Source organism: Panthera tigris, chromosome E3 (assembly GCF_018350195.1).
Source record: "Panthera tigris isolate Pti1 chromosome E3, P.tigris_Pti1_mat1.1, whole genome shotgun sequence".
Classification (NCBI taxonomy): domain Eukaryota; kingdom Metazoa; phylum Chordata; class Mammalia; order Carnivora; family Felidae; genus Panthera; species Panthera tigris.
Window position 1 is genome coordinate 15,311,010 of NC_056675.1, and position 25,543 is coordinate 15,336,552.

Here is a 25,543-nt window from a genome sequence, read left to right on the forward strand (position 1 = left end):
CATTGTGGTTTTGATTTGCATTCCCCTGATAATGAGCGATGATGAGCAACTTTGCACGTGTCTGTTCCCCATCTGGATGTCTTCTTTGGAGAAATGACTGTTCATGTCTTCTGCCTAATTTTTAAATGGATTATTGGGGGTATCTTTTAGCTGTATAAGTTCTTTATATATTTGGGATACTAACCCTTTTTCAGATATGTCATTTGCAAATTTTTTCCTCCCATTCAGTATGCTTTTAGTTTTGTTGTTTCCTTTGCTGTGCAAAAACCTTCTATTCTGATGTAGGCCCAACAGTTTATTTTTGCTTTTGTTTCCCTTGTCTCCAGAGACGTGTCTAGTAAGAAGCTGCTGCGGCCGAGGTCAAAGAAGTTGCTGCCTGTCTTCTCCTGTAGGATTTTGATGGTTTTCTGTCTCAAAGTTAGGTCTTTAATCCATTTTGAGTGCACTTTTGTGTGTGGTATAAGAAAGTAGTTGAGGGGCACCCAGGTGGCTCAGTCGGTTGAGCGTCAGGCTTTGGCTCAGGTCATGATCTTGCGGTTCATGAGTTCAAGCCTCACATCAGTTCTGCTGCTGTCAGCGTAGAGCCTGCCTCAGATCCTCTGTCCCCCTCTCTCTGCCCACCCCCCAATTTTTTTAAAAAAAAGGAAGGTAGTCAAGTTTCATTCTTTTGCATGTAGTTGTCTAGTTTTCATAGCACCATTTGTTGATGAGACTGTCTTTTTTCCATTGCAGAGTCTTGCCTCCTTTGTCAAAGATTAATTGACCATATAATCATGGGTTTATTTCTGGGCTTTCTATTCTGTTCCATTGATCCATGTGTTTATTTTTGTGCTGGTACCATACTGCTTTGATGTAGTATGTCTTAAAATCTGGAATTGTGATACCTCCAGTTCTGTTCTTCTTTTTTAAGATTGCTTTGGCTATTCAGGGTCTTTTGTGGTTCCATACAAATTCTGAGATTTTTTTCTTCAAGTTCTATTTAAAATGCTGTTGGTATTTTGATAGGGACAGCATTAAATCTGTACGTTACTTTGGGTAGTATGGACATCTTAACGATATTGGTTTTTCCAACACATGAGCATGGAATAGCTTTCCATTTGTTTGTGTCCTCTTCAATTTCTTTCATCAATGTTTTACAGTTTTCAGGCTACAGGTCTTTTACCTCCTTGGAGTTTATTCCTAGGTATTTACTCCTTTTGGTATGATTGTAAATGTTTTCTTAATTTCTCTGCTATTTCATTATTAGTGGGGAAGCTTTAGGTCTTAATAATGCCGAAGTTCTAGCAGCAAGGAGAAAAACATAACAATAAAAAGGAGAGTAGACTGTCATTATCCTGTTTCAGTGGTCAATATTAGCATCATTAATGTTAGGTCAACCAGATATCACGTCTACTGATATGTATTAATGAATGCAATCAACGTGACTTGTAGTATATAATCAAAAGTATTAAATATCAATCAAGCCTTTCAATGCAGTTTCTCCTTTACAAGAAATATTGGGAATAAGGAAATATGCCCAAAAAGACAGAGAAACACTAGATAAATCTGGAAGGTTGGATATTGTACAAAACTGGCCTAAAGAAGTCAGTGTCCTTTAAAAAAAAAAAAAAAATACTAGACTTGTTTACAAAAGTGACAACAGACAAAAACAGAGGAAATGTGAAGATTAACCAGTTATAATGGTCATTTGGGGGCTAATTCAGGAAATATGAATATGTTCGGGGTATTAGATGAGACAAAGATTTACTGAAAACTAGAGATTCACTGCCAGGAAAAACCAGGTTATAAAACAGTATGATCTCATTGTATATACAGTCTGATCCCATTCAGGTTAAAATGAATATATATATACAAAGAAAGCTTATGTATTAAGGTGTTAGTGCAGAGACTATGTTGGAAATACGTTTCACTTTATTTTTATTTCTCTAAATATTTTCATTTTCTACAACACACAGTGTTTCTACAATAATAAATGATTTTTTTTAAAATAAATCAGAACATGGGCACCAGGGTGGCTCAGTCGGTTAAGTGTCCAACTTCAGCTCAGGTCACAATCTCACGGTTTGTGGGTTTGAGAGCCCCGGGTCAGGCTCTCTGCTGACAGCTCAGAGCCTGGAGCCTGCTTCTGTTTTCTGTCTCTCTCTCTCTCTCTCTCTCTCTCTCTCTCTCTCTGCCCCTCCCCCACCCTCCACCCTCTCTCGCCCTCAAAAATAAATAAACATTTAAAACAATTTTTTAAATAAAAATAAAATGAATCAGAACATACATTTCAATGGGGCAGGCAATAAGACATAAGCATAACATTTGTAATATGAAGAAGACACTGATAACTGCTTTCAGAGATGCAGAAAAACAGCTTTGGAATCAACAGTAGTCAAAGTCACTTCCCATCATGGAAAACAAGAAAAGCTTCCTTAGGTAGTTATGAAAGATGAGCAAAAGGCCTGGAACTCCACTATCCAGTACAGTAGCTACTAGCCATGTGTGGCTATTTAAGTTTAAATGAATTAAAATTAAATAACACTTATAATTCAATTCTCCCTTAGTCACATCAGCCACATTTCAAGTGTTCAAAAGCCGCATGTGTCAGTTTCATGTCAGGCAGGTACGCAGTTAGGTATGAAGTATTAGGTGTGAGGAACACAGTTAGTATGTTGCACTGTATAGTGCAGATCCAGAACATTCCCATCACTGCAGAGAAGTCCTATTGGAGAGAGCTAAAGAGGTGGATGTCTCCTCTCACTATCGCCATCAATACATCACTCACTGCATTGCTGCCTTCCATCCCTTGAACACTGACTCCAGTTTACAGGTTCTCAAGGGAAGAATGCTTCCACCAGATTCCAGGGAAGCTGTGTTAATGGACAACCCTCAATGGTGGTTCTGCACCTCTTAGATCAGCTTTAGTTCCAGGCCATGCTTTCAAAGAATGTCTGTAGAGCAAACAGCCTTGGAAGCTAGAGTATCTCCCTTCAGGATAGAAGGCAGACTTGTCTGCCAGACATAAATCTGACATCCAGGGTTCCCTCGGGCCCATTTCCACATCAAACTCCTAGCACTTGGGGGACAAGGGAACCAACATGACATTCAAACTGCCTGCTATGCTTTGCCTTTGACCCAGGAACTCTGTGTCCTCTGCCAACATCTATGCAACTCTGCTAGGCTGTTAGCTTGTAAGTAAGAGAAAGCAGCACACTTTTCACAGTTGTTGGGTTTTTTTAACGTTTATTTTTGAGAGAGAGTGTGCACAAGCAGGGGAGGGACGGGGAGACAGAGGATCTGAAGCAGGCTCTGTGCAGACAGCAGAGCCCAATGCAGGGCTCGAACTCACAAATTGTAAGATCATGACCTGAACCGAAGTCAGACGCTTAACTGACTGAGCCACCCAGGCACCCCCATAGTTTTTAACCGTTAACACTATCACCTGGCTCCTTTGAGCTCCTCATGCCACAGAAACAAGAATTTTGTCAGGAACCAAGGGGATTTCTGGGGCATCTCTTCAGACTCATAGACATCAGTAAACTTAAGACAAGAGTGCCGGAGGGCCCACTACTGGCCCAAACTCTTCACTGACAGACTGGATCACCCACTTGTTAAGGAACCATCACATCGAGGCATTCATTGAGCACAAAGGACATGTGACCTGCCTAATGGAAGAAGAAAGTTATAAATACCAACAGGGAACAGGTGCAAGTGAGGATACTTGTATCTATGCATATATATCTTTCTTTTCTCCAATTACTTACAGGGATGCGTCGGTGGTAGGTAACCTTATGATTTCATCCCTAGGTAGAGGGTCTCAAAAGAGCGTTCTCCCTTTTAAAGAACAGAGTGAATGAATACATACATCCTCCCTTGCATGAGTAGTGGCTTCAACAGATTAGGCAGAAGCAAATGTTTTGTTTACATTATTGTTGGAAAAAGTAACTGCAGGCAGAGGGTATATATAGATGCTGAACATCCAAAGAGGTAGACAGTACAATACTCACTCCCACGCCTACCTGTCTAAGCAGGGGCTAGACGCCCTACGACACTTCTTCTCAGACTCCCTTGTCTGAAGGAACGCCACCAACGAGAGGCATTTATACAAGATTCAGAAGACTAAAAAGGAGAGACTGTGGTCCCTCTCTGGCAGCGGCTGGCAAACACAAGGGCATACAGCAAACATCAAGTCTGCAGCGGCTTCAGAGTGGGCTCCTGGGAAACATCCGCCTTAATGCTGCAGCAGTTCAGGTCACTCAAGGCAGCGTCCTGTGAGCCCAGCACTTTCGATTTCCTCAAAGCCAGAAGCAATTCTCTCTGACCTTCACTACCGCAGGCCTTTCAACAGCTTTGTAAACGTTTAGTTAATTTACTTTATTAAATCTGTTCTTGCTAAAATACCCAGGGTGCTTTCTGTTTTCCTGGCCGACACAGATGGGCAGGATTTGGTCAGGTGGAGATTACAGCGGGGAGAGAAGCAGCACACAACGTAGGGAGATTACAGCAGAAAAACGATGTTGAACAAGTGGATCAGAACTACACTAAGTAGGCTCTTTCTCGGTTCAGGCCTCTATCACACTAATTCTTTGATCGAACAAATGTTTACTAAGCAATTATTACATGCCAGACTCTATTCTTGGTGTTGGAAAGAAAAACAAGGACTCTCAGGTTGGGGAGGGGCTGAGAGGAGAAGGGAGGAGACAGATAATAAACAAAGGTACCATCTAGTAAATGGTAATAAGAGCGACTGAGAAATTCCAAGCAGCCTAAGTCGCTCTGATAGAAACTCTCTGAGCAGAGATCTAAGAGTCAGAGGCCAGAAAGCTTGGGAGGAGTCTGGACTCGGTGCATTCAGGGACCAGCAAGAGGGCTAGCATGGCTGGACTAAAGCATGGAAGACCAGATCACACAAGGCCTTGGAGGCCGTGATAAGGACTCGGGCTTTTATTCTGAGTCAGATGGGAACCCCTGGAAGTTCTGGGCAAAAAGTGACAGGATCTGATCTATCTGGCTTCTGTGTGGGGAACAGACAAGAGTGGAACCAGAACAAGCACTCACATCTCTGAAATAGTGTAAGGAATATATGACAGAGACTTGGACGAAGGTAGTATAAGCGGGGAAAGTAATCACATTCTGGATATATTCTGAAAAGAAAATTTGCTCATGGAATAGATGTGGGAGGGGGGAAAAAAAACAGAAGAGTAAAAATGACTCCCAGGTTTTTGGCCTGAGCAAACAATACAGTTGCCATTAATTGACAGAATGAAGACTGAGGGGAACAGATTTAGGAGAGAAAATCAATAATTCCATTTTTGACATGTTAAAGTTCAAGATGCCTATTACACATCCAAATTGACATGTTGAGGGGCGCCTGGGTGGCTCAGTCGGTTAAGCCTCCGACTTCAGCTCAGGTCACGATCTCGCGGTCCGTGAGTTCGAGCCCCGCGTCGGGCTCTGGGCTGATGGCTCAGAGCCTGGAGCCTGCTTCCGATTCTGTGTCTCCCTCTTTCTCTGCCCCTCCCCCGTTCATGCTGTGTCTCTCTCTGTCTCAAAAATAAATAAATGTTAAAAAAAAAAAAAAAATTCAAATTGACATGTTGAGTAAGAGGTAATGGAGAGCCACTATAAGCTTCTGGGAAGGGAGTAGCTAGAGGAGAAGTATACTTCAGAGGTTAACCAAGCTAATGTCAGATAAATTGGACAGGGGAGACAGAGTTGGGGATTCACTAGAAGCTGGTACTAGAAGGGGAAAAAAACCAGCTGCAATGTTCAAGAGGACAACGTGAACTTGGGAAGGTGGCAATGAAAATGGATTGGGGCAGGCGTTCTCAATGGGACCGACACCACCCAATGAGGGTATGGAAATCTGACTACTAGCAATAAGCAGGTGGGGCCAAGGGTTTCACATCTCCTGCAATGCTCAGGATAAATCCCATGAGAAAAAAAAAAAAAAAAAAAGTCTCCACTTCCTTTCAAATGATTCACCAGACCTCCATACTTGTGAAAAATCTGATTATAATTACCTGAGCATAGATTCCAACTTCATCTTGCTAATAAAGTATTTCCTGCACAATTGTACCAGATACTAAATTTTCCAGGAATGCAGCTATCATGTAAATTAAAGAAAACACTTTCTTTTATGTAAAACTTTCTCCAAGAAATTTCACCATTTTGAAAAACCATGAAAATAATGCTGTTTTCTAGTATTTAAGTCATGAGCAAATACCTGTATCTGTGTTGTATTTGTAGGTACCACCTCCAAATACATTACAGGGGAGATTCAAGATGCTTTTGGTAGACTTAGAACCAGATATTTAATTAACAGACATATGAAATGCAAGATTCTCACTAATCAAAGCTGTTTTAAAATTATTAGTCATTCTGGGGCACCTGGGTAACTCAGCTGGTTAAGCGTCCAACTCTTGATTTCAGCTCGAGTCATGATCCCAGTTGGGGGATCAAGGGATCATTAGATTGAGCCCCACGTCAGGCTCCGTGCTGAGCATGGAGTCTGCTTAAGATTCTCTCCCTCTCTCTCTCCCTCTGCCCCTCCCCCCACTCACGCACGCATGTGCTCTCTCTTTTCTCTCTCAAAAAGTAAAAATAAGAAAAAAAATAATAAAATTATTACAGTCATTATATTGTTAATTTTTATAACATAAGGACAAGGTATCTATCTTGCAATAATTATTTGAAACCGAACTTGTCTTGGGGGGATTGCCTGCCATTTCAAAATCTTACTCAGAAACTGTCACCAGAGGTCTACCACACCTGTTGGCCACTTGCACTACCATTTCTGCCTCTCCAGTCCATCCTCTGGTCCTATTGTCACTTAAAGGTATGGCCTCCAAGGTTTCGTTACAAATGAAAGACAGAATGTGGATCTCAACAAGATGTGGAATTTCAAGGCAGAAGATAAGTATTTTCTGTGACAATCCATCTCTCCTCCTCCCAAGTTGCAACATAAAAGATTTTTCCGAGTCAATGGTTATAAGCGAAACACCACCCATTTGCGAGCACATCCTACTTTCTCATTTTTCCAATTTGATAATGTGTAATTGCTTGGCCTGTTGGCCTTACTTCAGTTAGGGTTACTGCCCTCTTGCTGTTATTATACCTACATAAGTCTGGCTTGTTTTTACTTCTTGTACAGAATAACTTCTAATCTGTTTGTCTCTCTTAACTGCAAAGTCGTCCATCACAAGCAGGTGCGAGCAGTGCCTGTCCCACAGTGCCTTCGAATGGCGTAGTGCCTGAGCATTTTATACAGAAATACAAACCATTTTAATACAAAGTACTTCCTCTTGTCTCTCCTTACATTACAGCTAGAGCAGAACACTTTCTAAATTATGTATGTGAAACTATATTTGTAAATCCGTAAACTTAATCTAGCAGTAGTAAAAGGGATGTTGTAAAATGCTGGTTATAAGCAGAAGGCATTGAGTCTGACATTACTGAAAATCACTGGATTAGAAGAGACAAATACTGGATGTTAAAAGGGTTAAAAAAAAAAAAAAAAAAAAAAGTTGAGCACAACAGTACGTTGAGTGACTAAGGTGCCAGAAGTGTCATCAGCATGTTCATGCCCCAAAGGGTGAAGGCAGAAAAATAGTGGTGAAAAAAAAGTAAGAGTTTCTCAAATACTAATCAACAACAGCAAAAGGCCTAGGGGGCCGATGGCACTGAAAGCATGCTCAGGGAAATAGTGAGCGGACAGGATACTCTGAAAACAACGGGGGCTGCAGAAGCAGCCTCCCTCTTAGGGAGGGCCAGCAAGGCACTGAGGCACCAAGCAGAGGTCAACTGTGGATTATGGCAGTGAGGGCAGGGGCATTCCAAGAGAAAGATGAAGCCAGAAGCATGCTTCCTTGCCAAGAACAAGAGAGCACACCGTTAAAGGCTGGTTCTAGAAGAGGCAGGAGTCATGATGGACAGGACACAGAGAAATGGAAAGTACGAGACAGACATCAGGAGGTAGTAGTGTGAACTGAGGACAGAAATTTGTAAGAACAGGAATAAAGAATATAAAAAAAGTCAAGCATGCCTGGAGAAGAAAGCCTGGTTTATTTAGAACGGTCAGGTCTGAGCTAACCAAAACCTCAACAAGAGTAGCTCTTTGTGGGGAACACTCGTTATGGGGATAGGACAGGCTGGAAAAAGTCCGGGAAGATAGCAATGGAGCCACTGCGACATCAGGAGCCAAGTTGCTGGAGGCCTGCAGAGACTCAGCTCCTGGTGACACGGCCACAAACAGTGGCAGGAGAGTCAAACCATCCACGTGATTAAGAACCAGTATCCAGTATATATAAACAGCTCTTACAAGCGCTGTTAACCCAATGTTAAAATGGCAAAGAATTTGAACAGACATTTCTCCAAAGATTCACCAAAGGCCAAGAAGTAAACATAGTCAACAATGTTTCCCATTAATGGAAATGCAAATGCAAATCAAAATCACTATAGGGTAACAATCTCACACCCACTAGGATGGCTATAATGCAAAAGACAGACAACAACAAACATTAGCAGGTTGTGGAGGAACTGGAACCCTTGTACGCTGCAGGTGGAAACAGAAAATACGCTCAGTTTTGCAGTCCTTCAAATGATTTAAACATAATTACCACGACCCACAAATTCCACTCATAGGCCTATAACCAAAGCACATAAAAACACATCCACACGAAAACCTGCACGTATAATAATGTCCGTAGAAGCGTAATTCACAATAACCAAAAAGGGGAAGCAAACCAAATGTCCATCAAATGATGGACAACAACAAATGGGATATATCTACACATGGAATACTACTGGCCATAAAAAGGAATGGAATATTGATCTGTATTATCACACGGATGTGCCTTAAAAACATTATGCTAAATGAGAGAAGCCAACACAAAAGGTCACATCATGTACGAATGTCCAGGTTAGGGGAATTCACAGAGATAATAAGTAGATTAATGATGCTTCAGGGGGGGAGGAGAAGTGTGAATGAAGGTGGACCGTTAGTGGGTGCATGACATCTTTCAGAGGGGACAAAAATGTTCTAAAATTAGATTGTGATAATGGTAGCAAAGCCCTGTGAATATACTAAAACCCACTCAACTGTACACTTTAAAGTGTGGGAGTTGTGTGATAGGTAAATTATATCTCAATAAAGCTATTTTAAAATGCCATCTTATTTGTTCCCATGGGATTTTAACTTATGGAAGTGAGTACCAACCTGGAGAGGCCAATGCCAGTGAAAGAATATCTTGCTTACATTTCCCAAGACAAGAGTGCACCCCCACCACACAGGGTAACAGAGGACTAGCAGGTTTGTTCAGTAGACAGAGCAAGAAGAGAGGGGAAAGCCTAGGCCAGAGCTTTTACCAGGGATCCCTTGGGAAAGGCAGGCAAGACAGGGTGAACAATGCAGCATTGGTTTGTCTGAATAATTCAGGCTATAGCACTGTCACTAGTTGTCCAGTACCTGGCCCTGGGATAATACAGAGTGGGGAAGATATTGGCATGGTATGTGAGTGAGATAAGGAGGTAACTGAAGGATACAGATTCAGGATTGGTTGGTTGGCAAACTCAAGGCAAGCTATTATTGTCTTTAGGAATTAGCTAGCCCTGGGAGGGACAGTTTCTCCCCAGGTCTGTAAGGCCCTCAAAAGTCAGAGCATCAAGACTACAAAATGAGGCACCTGGGTGGCTCAGTTGGTTAAGCGTCCAGCTCTTGGTTTCAGCTCAGGTCCTGATCTCTCACAGTTTCCTGAGTTCGAGCCCCGCATTTGGCTCTGTGCTGACCGTTCAGAACCTGCTTGGGATTCTCTCTCTCCCTCTCTCTCTGCCCCTTCCCCACTCACGCTGTCTCCATCTCTCTCAAATAAATAAATAAACTTAAAAAACTTAAAAAACAGGGGCGCCTGGGTGGCGCAGTCGGTTAAGCGTCCGACTTCAGCCAGGTCACGATCTCGCGGTCCGTGGGTTCGAGCCCCGCGTCAGGCTCTGGGCTGATGGCTCGGAGCCTGGAGCCTGTTTCCGATTCTGTGTCTCCCTCTCTCTCTGCCCCTCCCCCGTTCATGCTCTGTCTCTCTCTGTCCCAAAAATAAATAAAAAACGTTGAAAAAAAAAAATTAAAAAAAAAAACAAAAACTTAAAAAACAAATACAAAATAAGAAAATAGTTAATATAACTGGTCCTGTGATGAATGAATGCCAAATAGACAAATTCAGAATCTAAGGAACCAGAACAAACATAAAATAGAAATTCACAGGCTGATTCTAAAATTTATATGGAAATGCAAAGGACCCGGAAGAGTGGAAACTCCTGGAAATAAATAAATAAATACACAAACAAAGAGAACTTATACTGCCTAATTTCAGACTTATTACAAAGCTACAATTATCAAGACAATGTGGTATTGGCATGAGGATAAACAAACAGATCAATGGAACAGAGTAAGGAGTCCAGAAATAGGCCTACCCGTAGACACATGACTGATATTCTACAAAGGCCTAAAGTAATTCAATGGTAAAGGGAAAGTCTTTTCAACAAATGGTACTGAAACACCTGAATATCCACATGGGGGACAGGAGAGGAATGAATCTTGACCTTTACCTCATGCCATTCATAAAAATCAGATCACGATGAAGTCAAAGACCTAAACATAAAAGTTAAAACTATGTATGAAGCTTTCATAAAAAACAGTGACCCTGAAGTTGGCAAAGATTTCTTAATATACAAAGAATGCTAACCATTAAAAAGAGGGGAAAAAAAGATAAATTGGACTTATCCAAACTTAAAACTTTAAAAGATACCATTAGGGAAATGAAAAAAGGAAGCCACAGATTATTAGAAAATATTCACAATGAATACTGGGCAAAAGACTCATTTCCACAATATATGAAGAACACCAACAAATCAACAACATAAAGTCAAATAACCTAATTTGGGCAAAAGATGTGAACAGACACTTCACACGTATGAACAGCCAACAGGCACATGAAAAGTCATGCCTCATCATCAGTAGTCGTCAGCAAAATGCAAATTAAAACCACACTGATCCCGAAAAACAAATAACCCAGTGAAGAAATGGGCAGAAAACATGAATAGACACTTCTCTAAAGAAGACATCCGGATGGCCAACAGGCACATGAAAAGATACTCAACGTCGCTCCTCATCAGGGAAATACAAATCAAAACCACACTCAGATATCACCTCACGCCAGTCAGAGTGGCCAAAATGAACAAATCAGGAGACTACAGATGCTGGCGAGGATGTGGAGAAACAGGAACCCTCTTGCACTGTTGGTGGCAATGCAAACTGGTGCAGCCACTCTGGAAAACAGTGTGGAATTCCTCAAAAAATTAAAAATAGATCTACCCTATGACCCAGCAATAGCACTGCTAGGAATTTACCCAAGGGATACAGGAGTGCCGAGGCATAGGGGCACTTGTACCCCAATGTTTATAGCAGCACTTTCAACAATAGCCAAATTATGGAAAGAGCCTAAATGTCCATCAACTGATGAATGGATAAAGAAATTGTGGTTTATATATACAATGGAATACTACTTGACAGTGAGAAAGAATGAAATATGGCCTTTTGTAGCAACGTGGATGGAACTGGAGAGTGTTATGCTAACTGAAATAAGTCATACAGAGAAAGACAGATACCATACGTTTTCTTTCTTATGTGGATCCTGAGAAACTTAACAGAAACCCATGGGGGTGGGGAAGGAAAAAAAAAAAAAAAAAGAGGTTAGAGTGGGAGAGAGCCAAAGCATAAGAGACTCTTAAAAACTGAGAACAAACTGAGGGTTGATGGGGGGTGGGAGGGAGGGGAGGGTGGGTGATGGGTATTGAGGAGGGCACCTTTTGGGATGAGCACTGGATGTTGTATGGAAAGCAATTTGACAATAAATTTCATATATTGAAAACAATAAAATAAAATAAGCTCACAAAAAAAAAAAAAAAAACCACACTGATACCACTGCACACACATCAGAATGGCTAAATTAAAAAAGATTTTCAATACCACAGAATAGTGAGAAAATGTTCCACCTGGAACTTTCATAAATTGCCAATCCAAGTATAAAATAATACGGCCACACTGAAAACAGATCGGGAGTTTCATACCTACCTTGTGACCTAGCAATTCCACTCCTGGGGATATACCCAAAGGAAACTGACACATACATTCATAACAAAATGCTACATAAGAATGTTCGCAGAAGTTTTACTTGGAATAGCCAAAACCTGAAAGCAACCCAGTGTCTATCAACAGATTCAAACCTGTGGTATGTTCATTGTGTTGAACAGGACTCAGCAATAAAAATGAATAAAACTACTGAAACTTACTACAACATAGAGGAATCTGAGAAACATTATGTTGTGTTTAAAAATCCACCTGCAGAAAAATACACATTATGATTCCATTCATATGAAATTCTAGAACAAGCAAAACTAAACCAGTGACAGCAACTAGAACAACTATGTCCTGGCTGATGGGGAGGGACTACTGGCTAGAAATAAATACAAGTGAACTTATCAGGAGGAGAAAAACGGCCTATATATATCTTAATTTAGGTGGTAGATAAGGCTTTTTTATATCCATCAATACAGGTTGAACTCATTTAACAAATTCAGTCAAAATCATTACATTAAATGTAAATTATACCTTTAAAATGGTAAAATTCATTGGCTACATAGAACAGCCATAGAAAAGTTGCATAAAACAGAAATAATATTTAAATAAAAACAAATACCTTTGTCCATCTGCAAAGCTTCACCCCAGAATGGCTCCCAATCAACTGATAACCTGAACAGAAAAACAAGGAACATAAAATTGAACTGATTCAAAGCCTCATATTAAAAGGTGATTAAAAGGCGCCTGGGTGGCTCTGTCGATTAAGCATCCAACTCCTGATCTCAGCTCAGGTCATGATCTCAAGGTTTGTGGGATCAAGCCCCACATCCGGCTCGGTGCTGACAGTGCAGAGGCTGTGTGGGATTTTCTCTCCCCACCTCTCTGCCCCTCCCCCATTCACATGTGTGCACATGCACTCTCTCTCAAAATAAATAATAAACTTTTTAAAAATGGCAATTATAAAACTTAACAAAATCATTCTTCTTTTCTACATAATGGTAGGCAACAACCCAATGGCAGAAAACATTAACAGTTGAAATCACCAGGATGATAAAACAACGTAAAATGTTTATGTATCTAGGGGCGCCTGGGTGGCTCAGTCGGTTAAGCCTCTGACTTCAGCTCAGGTCATGATCTCGTTGGTTTACAGGTTCGGAGCCCCGCGTCGGGCTCTGTGCTGACAGCTCAGAGCCTGGAGCTTGCTTTGGATTCTGTGTGTCCCTCTCTCTCTGTTCCTCCCCCAGTCATGGTCTGTCTCTCTCTCTGTCTCTCTTTCTCTCTGTGTCTCTCTCTCAAAAATAAACATCTAAAAAAAATTTTTAATAAAGAAAGAAAGAAATAAAAATAAAGAAATACTGCCCCAAGAAGAGGAAAAACAAAATTCCAGGAACCATAACCCAACGTGAATTCTCAGGACCAGTCCCACAACCTAGCATTTAAAATTCATGAGCTACAGAAGATATGAGAAGCATGGAAAAGCCATGCCGAAGTAATCACATTTCCTTTTTTAATAAACTAGTAGAGCAAACAAGTAGAACATTCTGATTTCAGAAAGCACTTAATGAAGTTTCTCACAAGGCTTCAAGTAATAAGCCACAATTATCATGAGTCTCTTGTATAAAAAGACTCTTGACTTGCAGACAAATGAGGCAAATGGAGAAATATAGTCTGGATGATGGCAGAAGTGGATCCGTGGCTGGTTAAATATCCATATTCAGAGTGTGATGATTAATGGAACAATGTCAATTTGGATTATAAGTCTCTACTGGGCTTTGTCTTTTACCCACTTCCACATTTATGTAAATATCTTGCATAGAAATAAACAAAACACCGCTTATCTATATGAAGACAGAACAGAGTGCAACTGGACAGCTAATCTCAGATGCAGAATAAGCATTTAAGAGATTCCTACAGAAAATTCCAGTTCTTCTTTTGGATTCCTACACTCTATTAGTGTCTTTACATCCTTCTCTTCCAAGATACATAGGGTTTTATAAAATTTTGCATTGAGGAAGGTATGAGAAAAACTGCTGAGTACAGGATGGACAGACCACAACGCCAAGATAAGCCAATGGTACGCAGCTGCTAGAAATCACACTGCACAGTTCTAACCACGATAAAGTCACGGAGGATTTACTCTCCCACCTGAAACGCCAAAAATGGACAAAATATATGAACAGTTCCAAGACATGAAACACCAGGCAACAAGGGACAATAATCCCAGAGAAGACAGAAAACACAGGAGGCAAGCCCTGCCATGCCCAGAGCTTACTGCCCTCAAAGTTTCCAGGCTGTGTGGCAGGGAGAGGCAACGCACACACGGCTGGGTATTTTCTCGGAGTTGAGGACGTGGAAGCAAGAGTTGGGGAGCCCACACAGCTAGAGTTTGCAGAGCTGAGTACCAGAGAGTCAAAAGCTACACAGAGATTAAACTCAAGAATCTGTAGAGGATTCCTAGAAATTCTGCCTGAGTAATGCTTCATGCATACGTGAGAGAAAAGCTAACCAAGAATGGGAAAGAACCATCTTAAAGGACTGGAGGTGCGCCTGGTGCTCACAGCCAGCTGGGAACTGTGTCTATTCACACCAGTCAGAAGCTTAAGATTCACAAGGCAGAGTACACAGAAGTGTTTTGCCCCAATAGTCATAAGTAATTAGCCATATTCTGAGTCAGCTCTGGTCTCACTTAACAAGTCATAAAAGCCAGATTAAAAGGCTCAAACTTGTTTCCAAGTAACTGCTCTTCATCCTAGAACAAAGCTCAAGAATGTTTTATAGGAACACAAAAATATCTAGCACCCAATAAGGTAAAATTAGACCTGGCATCCAATCAAAGATTAACCAAGCATGCAACATGACCAATGAAAAAATAATCCAGCAACCAAACTGACCCAGAAATGACACAGATGTTAGAATTACATTAAAACAGTTGTCTAACTGTAATTCGTGGGCTCAAAAAGTTAAGTAGAGACATGGAGAATAGAAAAAGGCCAACACTGAATTTCTAGAGATAAAAACTGTAATGTCAAAGCTGAAAAAAACACTGGATACAATTAATGGAAGATTAGACATTAGAGAAGATTACTAAATTATACCTGAAGACATAGCAATAGAAGCTATCCTAAAATGAAAAGTAGAACAGAAAAAAGAATGTTTTTTAAATTGTCTTTAACATTTATTTATTTTTGAGAGACAGAGTGTGAGCAGGGGAGGGGCAGAGAGAGAGGGAGACACAGAATCCAAAGCAGGCTCCAGGCACCAAGCTGTCAACCCAGAGCCTGACACAGGGCCTGAACCCACAAATGGCGAATCATGACCCAACTGAGCCACCCAGGTGCCCCGAACAAAGAATTTTAAAAAATAATGAAAATAGTATCAGTGAGCTGTAGGTCAAATTCATGTAATTGAAGTCCCCAAGGAAGAGAAGACAGAGGGAGTGACAGAAAAAATACCTGAAGAGATAATGGCTAAAATCTGTCCAAATTTGATTAAAACTATAAATCCACAGAACCAGGAAGCTCAACAAATCCCAAGTAAAAGCAACATGAAGAAAACTACGTTGAAACACGTTATCATTAAATTGCTCAAAATCCGTAATTAAGAGAAAATAGAAAATCTTCAGAGTGCCAGGGGCTAAAAACATTACTTTCAAAGGAACAAACAACAGATGACAATACAGGTCTCATCAGAAGCAATGGGAGCAAAGTGGAACACCTTCAAAGCGCCGTAAGAAAAAAAGTCATCAACCTATGATTCCACATGCATCAAATAGTATCCTTCAAAGATGAGGGCAAAATAAAGTCTTTTTCAGATACACAAAAACTGAAATAATTCAGCACCAACACACCCACACAACACGAAACGCTACATGAAGCCCTTCAGGCAGAAGGAAAAGGCTGTCAGAGAGAACACACATCTACGCAAAGGAAGAAAAACACCAACAAAAGTGCTATCTACAGGGGCACCTGGATGGCTCAGTCGGTCTCTGACTTCAGTCAGGCCATGATCTCATGGCTCATGAGTTCAAGCCCCACGTTGGGCTCCATGCTGACAGGTTGGAGCCTGGAGCCTGCTTCAGATTCTGTGTCTTCCCCCCCGACCCCCACCCGACCACCCCCTGCTCATGCTCTGTCTCTCTCTCTCTCAAAAATAAACATTTTAAAATTTTTTATTTTTTTATTTATATTTTTGGTTTGTTTGTTTATTTATTTTTGAGAGAGAGAGAGAGAGAAAGAGACAGAGCGTGAGCAGGGGAGGGGCGGAGAGAGAGGGAGACACAGAATCCGAAGCAGGCTCCAGGCTCTGAGTTGTCAGCACAGAGCCCGATGTGGGGTTTGAACTCACAAACCAGGAGACCATGACCCGAGCCCAAGTCAGGGCTACTGAGCCACCCAGGCACCCCCCAAAAAAAATTTTTTTTAAGTGGTACCTATATGAGTCAGTATGTAAGATTGTTTCTAATTACATCTAATTAAGTCAAAATTAACAGATAATTGACTACTTAAACTAAAATAGTAACAATGTAGTATAGGCCTCTAAGATACATAGAAGTAAAATGTATGATAATGATTGCATGGAGGTTGACAAGGGGAAAACACAAGTGTGTTACTGCAGCTTCTTCCACTGGACATGAAGTGGCGTCTTAATCACTCAAAGATACACTGTGATATGATCAAGAGATATGTGTAACACCTCGAACCATCACTAAATACCAATACAGTGCTATAACTAACAAGCCAACGAGGAGGTAAAACAGAATCATAAAAACATAATCTAGGGGCACCTGGGTGGCTCAGTCAGTTAAGCATCTGACTTCGGGTCAGGTCATGATCTCATGGTCCGTGGGTTCGAGCCCCACATCGGGCTCTGTGCTGACAGCTCAGAGCCTGGAGCCTGCTTCGGATTCTGTGTCTCCCTCTCTCTCTGCCCCTTCCCCACTCATGCTCTGTCTCTGTCTCTGTCTCTCTCAAAAATAAATAAACATTAAAAAAAAAATTAAAAAAACAACTTAATCTAAAGGAGGCAGAAACTGGAAAAAGGAAATCAAAGAACACAAGACAAGCAGAAGACAAATGGCTACATGAGAAATGTAAACCTATCATGAAATCAGTTTAAATTGTCTGAATACCCTTATTAAAAGGCAGACTATACATATATATTATATACATACAAATATATGTATGATCTGAATATTCTTGTCTGTCTCCTCTAATAGGCTGGTGGCTCCTTGAAGAAGATACTGCATCTTAAGTTTCTCTGCATGGCCAGGACTATCACACAAAAGGGTCTCAATAAACACAGAAAGATGGAGTGAGGGAAGGAAGTCAGTCCACTCACTCCCAACTGACCACTCTTCTTCTACAGGAAATCAGTATTATTTGTTCTCAAGTAAGGCCTCCTTGATGAGTTAGGACCACAAAAACCCAAATACACTTCTACGTAAAACATTTCTAATTGACCCAGCCTAATATCGATAGAAGCTTCTTTTCTGCATTTAATAATTTTCCCTTAACAAACGACGATCTGTGAAGAGGCCGGTGATGGCATTTTCCGTCTCTGTGCCAGAGCCACGCTGATGCTAACATCCCAGGAAATGAAGCACGGGGGAAATGTGCTGGCCTGCAGCCAGCGCACAAGGGGATCCTTCTACAGGAACGAGAGGGGGCTGCCGCGACAGCTCCGGCCGCCACGGTGACAGGGCCACTGGGCCTTCTTCCCTCCCTCCCTATTTCACGCTCCTCACTGGGGTATGAAATGAGAGCGCTCGGGAGGGCGGTCCAGTGACAGCGCCTCCTGACGGTCCTCACCTTGTTTAGTAAGGGCTTCTCGGAGAGCAGGGGTTATCATAGCCCTTCTTTCACTGGCTTCACCCTTCACGGCGTTCCTGACCAGAGTGCTTTTCTCCTCCTGGTGCTCCTTCTCTCTCTGTATTGAAATTAAAAGAACAAACTTCAGAGCTGGCAGTGAGCGAGGAGAACAACGGCACAACAGTCACGGACACATGGCATGGGTAAGAAGGCGCGTCGCGAACCATGGCCCACACAAGCCAGTCTCCTCCAAAGTGACCGCATTCCCAGTCAGACAGTGAGCAGAAGGCCTGCCAGTCTCTTCTCTTTTCTTTTTGCTTTCCAAAAAAAGGAACTACATACTCAAACACATACACCCGCAAAATGTAAATCAACAATCCACTTATCTAGATGTCAATTATTTTTAGCAATCTGAGTACCGACAGCTGCCGAAATTCATCAAGTTATTTCTCTGAATTTCAATGTCCTCACCTGAAAAACAAGGAAAGTAATAGCTATAGAGCAGGAACGTTACAATTAAATGAAATAAATCACCAGGTACAATGCCTGATACATAACAGGAGTTCAATAAAATAGAACACTGCTGGTTATGTATCTGCAAAACCCCCAAAACAAGTCAAAATAGTGCTCTGAGCTGCTCAGACAGCCATTTGTTTGCAGACCAAATTACTCGTCCACCTGCCATCCCAACAATGACTCCTTCTAGATGATCCTGTGGGGAAAATGTGTCTTCAGTGACAGAAAGAAATCTGAAGGATAATATAAGGCTGATTGTGTTTCCTTTTGACTTTGGGCCCTAGAAAATTCAGCAGTACGCTGATGGCTGTGTAAAGTCTCAAATCATGTTTGTCTCGAATTCTCTGTAAGTGGCTTCATAGTACATGATGATCTTCACCCTTTACACTGATTTCTTCCTCTATTTAAAAAAAAATTTTTTAATGTGTATTTATTTTTGAGAGAGAGACAGACAGACAGAGAGCAAGCAGGGGAGGGGCAGCGAGAGAGGGAGACACAGAATCTGAAGCAGGCTCCAGGCTCTGAGCTGTCAGCACAGACCCTGACGTGGGGCTTGAACCCACGAACCATGAGATCATGACCTGAGCTGAAGTCGGATGCTTAACCGACTGAGCCACCCAGGCGCCTCAGCCTTCTTCCTCTATTTTTAAATCTTACTCTATGTACATATATTTTAAAGTTATCTGAATGTCTTTTTGTAAGATGGTAGAATGCTAATCAATAATTTCAGGGCAACACACAAAGTCTGTGCTATACTACACTTGCCAGATCTTAGTAAGAGCTGCAGAAATTCAAAATAACTCACCTTGGCAGCGGCCCCACCACCAAGCCCTAGACTACCTTCAGTGCCTGTCCATTTGCAGTGCCCGCCCCTAGAGAATCAGTAGTGAGAACACCTCACAGATCCCCGGATGTCTGAAATCTGCATCCAACTAATACAGACGGGAGGATGGTCCTTGTTTGAAGCTGGACAACAGGTGACAGGGATTCACTAGATCATTCTACTTTTGTGAATGTTCAAAGTTCTCTAAACAAAAAATGTAAAACATTTAAAATTTTTTAAAAAGAAACAGGTAAACCAATGAAATTTGGAGTTAACGTCTCTACCTTCTCTGTTACGTCAGGGATTTACTCCGAAATTGGAAGTCAGTGAAAAACTACTTTAGAGACTCAGAGGTATCATGATGAGAAACATAAATCCAGTTAGTTCTATCTGTCCTAAAGTCAGCATTCCTAATTACTAAATATAATCAAAATGCAAAGCTAATGAACAATTTTGCTTCTGTTAATATAGTTTTCAACTATACATTTCCACACAGAACTGAAAAAATTTACAAACATCAACAAATTATTCTCATCTATCATAAAAGTGATCAGTTTATTCCTAGGCATTTTCTTTAAAAATTTTTAAAGTTTCAGTTGTTCTTTTAAAATATTTAAAAACAGAAGTATCCTTTGGCTTTTTTTTTAAGTCTATTTCAGACCTAAAAAGGTGTCAACTTAAAAAGGAAGTCTGTGGTAGAGCAAGATGAACTGACCTTGAACTTGACAGCGTTTAAATGTCTCTGAGGTAATTCCACAGCAAGTTACTAGAACTCCCTACTAATCATGCAAGAATTGCTCTCATAAGCCTGTCACCACAAAACATCACCAAGCATGTATGCTTATCCCAAAGGCCACATAAATCCAAAACTGGACCCACCCGTGACACTGGCCTCTGACCAGTGTGCTCAGAGTTCCAGAGACATCCTCTTGTGGTTATAAACACACACACACACATACACACACACACACACACACACACACACACACACACACACACAAACACAAAAAAACTAATTCTGACTCCTATGAAATGAACACTCTTAAAGAACGGTCATGGACCATCCTCCATGTCCCATCACTAGAGAAATTATCCATCATAAAATATGAGGGTAGCTACTCCATTTCAACCATTTAAGATACAAAATTTATATAGGAAAGAGCTCAGAGGCCACAATGAGAGATCCTGAGCATTCAGGACAAACATTTACCATTCTGTCTCTATGGCAGTTTAGTCCCATCTTCCATATGCAGCAGTAACTCCATTTCCAAAAAGAAATACGATGGCTCATAACATTCCCGAAGGAAGTGCAAAGCGCCAAATTCTAATCTTGTAGGTGCAGACACTGTTCACTGTTCGCCCAGAATACAACATATATAGCTGCTCTATGGCTGTAATAGAAACTAATGAAGATCCCAGAACTAGTCAACCTTGATTCCCCCCTCTCCTGTGTGCCCCATTTGACAACGAGTAACCAAGTTTTAAAGGTTTAATTCCCACAGACTGGCTCACTCCATCCACAATGCCATTGCTTCTGCACACCAGCCTTGGTTTCTCCTAAGGACAGGACAACTGTAAGAGCCAAACTAAATGGTCTCCCTGTCTCCATCCTGTAATTTCATCCCTCCCCAACTCCCAAACCCGTCGCGTCTGCCCTGAAAGAAAACGAACGTCCTCTCCAAGCTGCTGCTTCCCAACATGCAAAACGGAAAGCCAATGACAAGCTACATTCCTAGGCACTTTGGAAAATGACTATAAATAAGTGAAAAGTCCTTTATACATAAACAGGACTACATTAATCTTACATAATCACAGGAGCAAAAAGTGGTACCAATTTTCTTTAAAAAAAAAAAAAAGGTATCGTACAATGTTACCTAATTCATTTTCATACCGTTGTCCCAGAAACCACAGTACCATCCCAATTATCACCTGGGAAACAGGACACAGCAGAAAAAGTCATCTGTTAAAGACTTTAAGGTAAAATTCCACCTAGCCGGGTAAGTGCCAAACAGGTGTTTTGCCACAAACAAGTGTTTCATTACCAAAGCATACAGACATTTCTGCTGGGAAAAAGTCCTTCTGATTGTTTCAATCTGTTTATTTCATTGATCCATCAGGTGATTCCCTTCCTTATCAAGTCATGCAGAAAACAGAATCCCCAAGCTCTCTCGAGAAGTCATCTTCCTATACAGTCAGTCCTTCTAAGCCTGGAGCTTTGCTGGCAAACGGTTGGGCATTCAGTAAATGGTGGCCGAATAATGAATGCCTCCAAACTACCAGACAGATATTCCTAGCTCTAGAAAAGCAGATCTCCTTTCTTTCGGTAACTGATTTCGGATCTAGCAACTTTCAATGTTAAAAACTCTCCTTCGGGGGCTCCTGGATGGCTCAGTCGGTTAAGCGTCCGACTTTGGCTCAGGTCATGATCCTCACGGTCAGTGAGTTCGAGCCCCACATCAGGTTCTGTGCTGCCAGCTCGGAGCCCGGAGCCTGCTTCAGATTCTGTGTCTCCCTCTCTCTCTCTGTTCCTCCCCTGCTCACGCTCTGTCTCTCAAAAATGAATAAACGCTAAAAACAAAAAAAAAATTTTTTTTAAAAACTCTCCTTCAGGTATTGAAGCTAAAACTGCTGCAATTTAACCCCGCATCTGCAGGTTCCATTTCTTTAAGAAAGAAACCCCCTATATGCCACTGACTTGTCATAGCTCAGTTTTTAAATGACAAATTTTCAACAGGACTCGAAGTTTTTCTGTTTACTAGGTTTTAAGAAAGCTTTCTGAACTCTCTGAAAAGCAGTTTGACCAGATGTGTCAAGAGCTTTCAAATGGTTTTCCTCTGACCCAGTGATTCTATTTTGGATAACCTGACTTAAAGAAATAATTCCAGAACTCATCCTAAGTGCTCCTGGCTGCACAGACCATGGGTGAAACAGGCTGGTTTAAAGGCAGTGGGTGTCTTGGGGTTGAAGGAATGTGTCGCCTTGTGTTTCTGGGTGAATCAAATACCCAAAGCCTTAAAAATAATAAAGAAAGAAGAACAACTTCATATTATTCTACTGCAGTACTATGCGACTTTATAATAAGAACTGGACACACTGAGATGCTTTCGTAAACTGAAATGCTTCTCTGGTGAGTAATTACCAAGCATTCACCATTTATTTCCAAAACTAATGATACGGATATCACTGTTTGTCTGCTTAACCAGAACATACTGTGGGGAGTATTTAACAACATTTATTTACTGCAGAGAAAAAAAAGGAACATTCTGCTCTACATTTACAAATCACAATCACGAGAAAAACAAAAAACAACCTAAGACTGTCAGGCTCTTGCTGACTCCTTGTGCTCTACCCACTCTTCAGATTCTCTTCTAAAAACCGTTTCTCCCCTGGGGGCTGAAACAAAGAGATGGGAGTCTAGGCTTGGTCCCACCACCTACGAGCCTGTCAGCCATCTAACTTCGGACAAATTGCTTTATTTCTCTAAACCTACTTCCTACCCTGTAAATTGGTAAAGTGGACGTAATAATAGTATGGATATCAAGGTCAATGTGAGGATTGAATGAGACAATCCAATGCGTACTTTTGACTTCTCCTAATACTCTGAATCTGTACTGAACTACCCTCTTGCCCTATACCCCAACCCATCCACTATATTCAATCAAATCACATTGCTTCCCAATGCCTTCAGGTTGAAGTTCACACCCCCCTGACAGAATGAAAAGGCCTCCAGTACGCTGCCCCTGCCTTCCTTCTCTAGTTCATTCTCCGCACATCCCCGCCCCTACCTGAAACCACAGACACACCAAACTGTTCCCCAAACACGCCACTCGCCCTAGCACCCCAGCCCTCTGCATCCGTATCTGTCCTCCTAACCTTCCCACGTTTCACACGTTAGCTCCCTTGTTCTTCGACATCGCTCCCACCCCTCGAGTTCTCTTCAGCCCTAGACTCATCATCTTGGATCTTGCTACAGAGTGAGGGAGGTAGAATACCATGGTGGTACACCAGTCGGACCAAACCTATCCTATTTGAAGATATCTGCTTATACAGTAATAGCTCATAGTTACCAAGTACACACTACGTGGCAGGCAATGAAATAAAGCGTGCCAGTGAATGAACTTAGTTAATCTTCATAACAACTTCATAAGAGGTTACTTTTATGATCTCCCACTTTAGAGACGAGAAAACAAAAGCAGAGAGTAAAATAATTTGCCCAAGACGCACAGGCTGAGACAGCAGGACTCCACAAAACTCAGTGAGTATTACTCAAAAAGAGGTTATATAATAGGAATACGCTGGCCCAACCCTAGAGCCAATTGCTAACCAGTAGTAGTGCCTCCTCTAGAGTAGCAATTCGGGCAATTTAGTGCAATGCCTGGCAACGACTGGGCAGAAAGCAACTCAGGAATATGTATGAATGGACCCTAAAAGGCCAAATAAATGCATGGGAAAAAACAAAAAAAACAAAAAAACAAAAACCAACAACCAGGCAGTAGTTTAGTGTATTCTGTCCAATACAGAATGAAAACACAAGCCATACTTGGAAACTCTGCCATAAGCTAACAATAAAGAAGAACAAAAACTGGTGGCTTTATTTTCATGTCACACTGAAGGTGGAAAAGTATTTCTTTTTGCCCCAAATCTAATGACTTTATGAGAAACTGTTTATGAGAAATCTAAAATGTCATAAACCAACTGCTGCAAGTTCATAAAGTCCAAAATCATTTCATTTAAAAAATAATTTACACAGATGTTCAAAATTCTCATTTGTTCTTTCTCTCCAGCGCCCTCTAATGGACAGAGATGAAAAGCAAAGTGAAAATGAACCCACAAATTATTCTAAACTCTTACCATACACTTGAAATTTGCTGAAATTAAATCTGAAGTGTTCTCAATACACACACACACACACACACACACACACACACACGCACACACACGCGAGGTAACTGTGAGGTGATGGATTTCTTAACTTGATTGTGGTAATCTTTTCACAATGGACACACATATCATCACATTACACACCTTAAAAAAATCAGTGTACAACCCTAACATATTTGTCAATCATGCCTCAATAAAGTTGGAGAAACAATTATTGCAAATTCTTCATTCACTGCAAACAAAGCTTTAAATATCTTCTCTTAACCTTCTGTAAAAACCCAGAAATCTGTCTAAATCAGGTATCTCGTACACTGAAATCTATCCTGTTTTAAGACCGTTTCGCCACTAAAAAATTACTCAGATTCTTAATTTAAGAGTCATAAAATTATACGTTTGCTTTGATCCAGTATATCAGTTTGGGGACAATATAACCTAAGAAATATTGACACATTTTTCAAAGTAAAAAGGTCTCGGGGTCCTTGCGTGGCTTAGTCAGCTGAGTGTCCAGCTCTGGCTCAGGTTGTGATCTCGCAGTTCTTGAGTTCAAGCCCCACATCAGACTCTCTGCTGTCAGCGCAGAGCCCGCTTCGGATCCTCTGTCCCCCTCTCTTTCTGCGCCTCCCCCACTCACGTTCTCTCTCAAAATAAACAAACATTTAAAAAAAAAAAAAAAAACAACAGTAAAAAGGTCTCAGACCTGTGCTAATTTTACCAGCAGAAAAACCTGACACAGACTAAATGGCCAGCTCTAGGAAAATGTATAAACCAGTTTAAAATATCTAAGCAACCTAACTTCTCACTTTGACATCTGTTGGGCTTTTAGAGGTGATGACACACTGTCATGTGCATGTTCCATCTGACTCACACCTGTGAGGAAGGCAGAGGGCACGGCCCCTGTTCCCCAGACAAGGGGATTAAGACTAGGGAGGGTTAAGCTATGCCCACAGGTCACTGAGCTACACACTGGCTGGGCCAAGCCCTGAACCCACACTCCACGCACTTGTCATTCTTAACAGCTGCTCTGCCAGGGGCTTCTGAAATACAGAAGCTACTAAAAATGACAGACACAATCCACACGTGGAAGTATTCAGAAACAAGGAACAAAAGCTGCAACAACAGGAAAGATGGACAGCAATTTTAAATTGAGAAATAATTTTGGATATATTGGCTTAGAGTTTTACACCCAACCAAGAATTTTTTGGTTATGAGCTTTATAAAAGTAGCCAAACCAAATGCATACAGGACAGCGTGCAGGGAAAAATTTGGCCTTGCCGGAAGGGAAATCTGGCCATTGTCCCCAGTTCCTGGAAAGTAACGGGGAATCCCTTGGAATTTCCCAAGTGACAGCAGCGTCCATTATTCACGGTGGGCCCCTCAGACCGCAGCTGACTACAAGTGGGGGGA

General features: G+C 41.4%; 1 protein-coding gene across 5 annotated transcripts in view; it reads right to left on the reverse strand.

The window, feature by feature from the left end:
* The window catches only part of LOC102960991 (S-adenosyl-L-methionine-dependent tRNA 4-demethylwyosine synthase TYW1), a 212,100-nt gene that overhangs the window by 160,262 nt on the left and 26,295 nt on the right, over positions 1 to 25,543 (reverse strand). For all 5 annotated transcript variants that reach the window (XR_006212294.1, XR_006212293.1, XR_006212292.1 and 2 more), the window contains 2 exons: positions 17,920 to 18,037; positions 12,732 to 12,784 (listed from right to left, as the gene is read on the reverse strand). Coding sequence is in view for 2 of the 5 variants with exons in the window: in XM_042971084.1 (XP_042827018.1) it covers positions 12,732 to 12,784; positions 17,920 to 18,037 (171 nt within the window). In the remaining 3 variants the exon portion in view is untranslated. The remainder of the gene's footprint in view (positions 1 to 12,731; positions 12,785 to 17,919; positions 18,038 to 25,543) is intronic.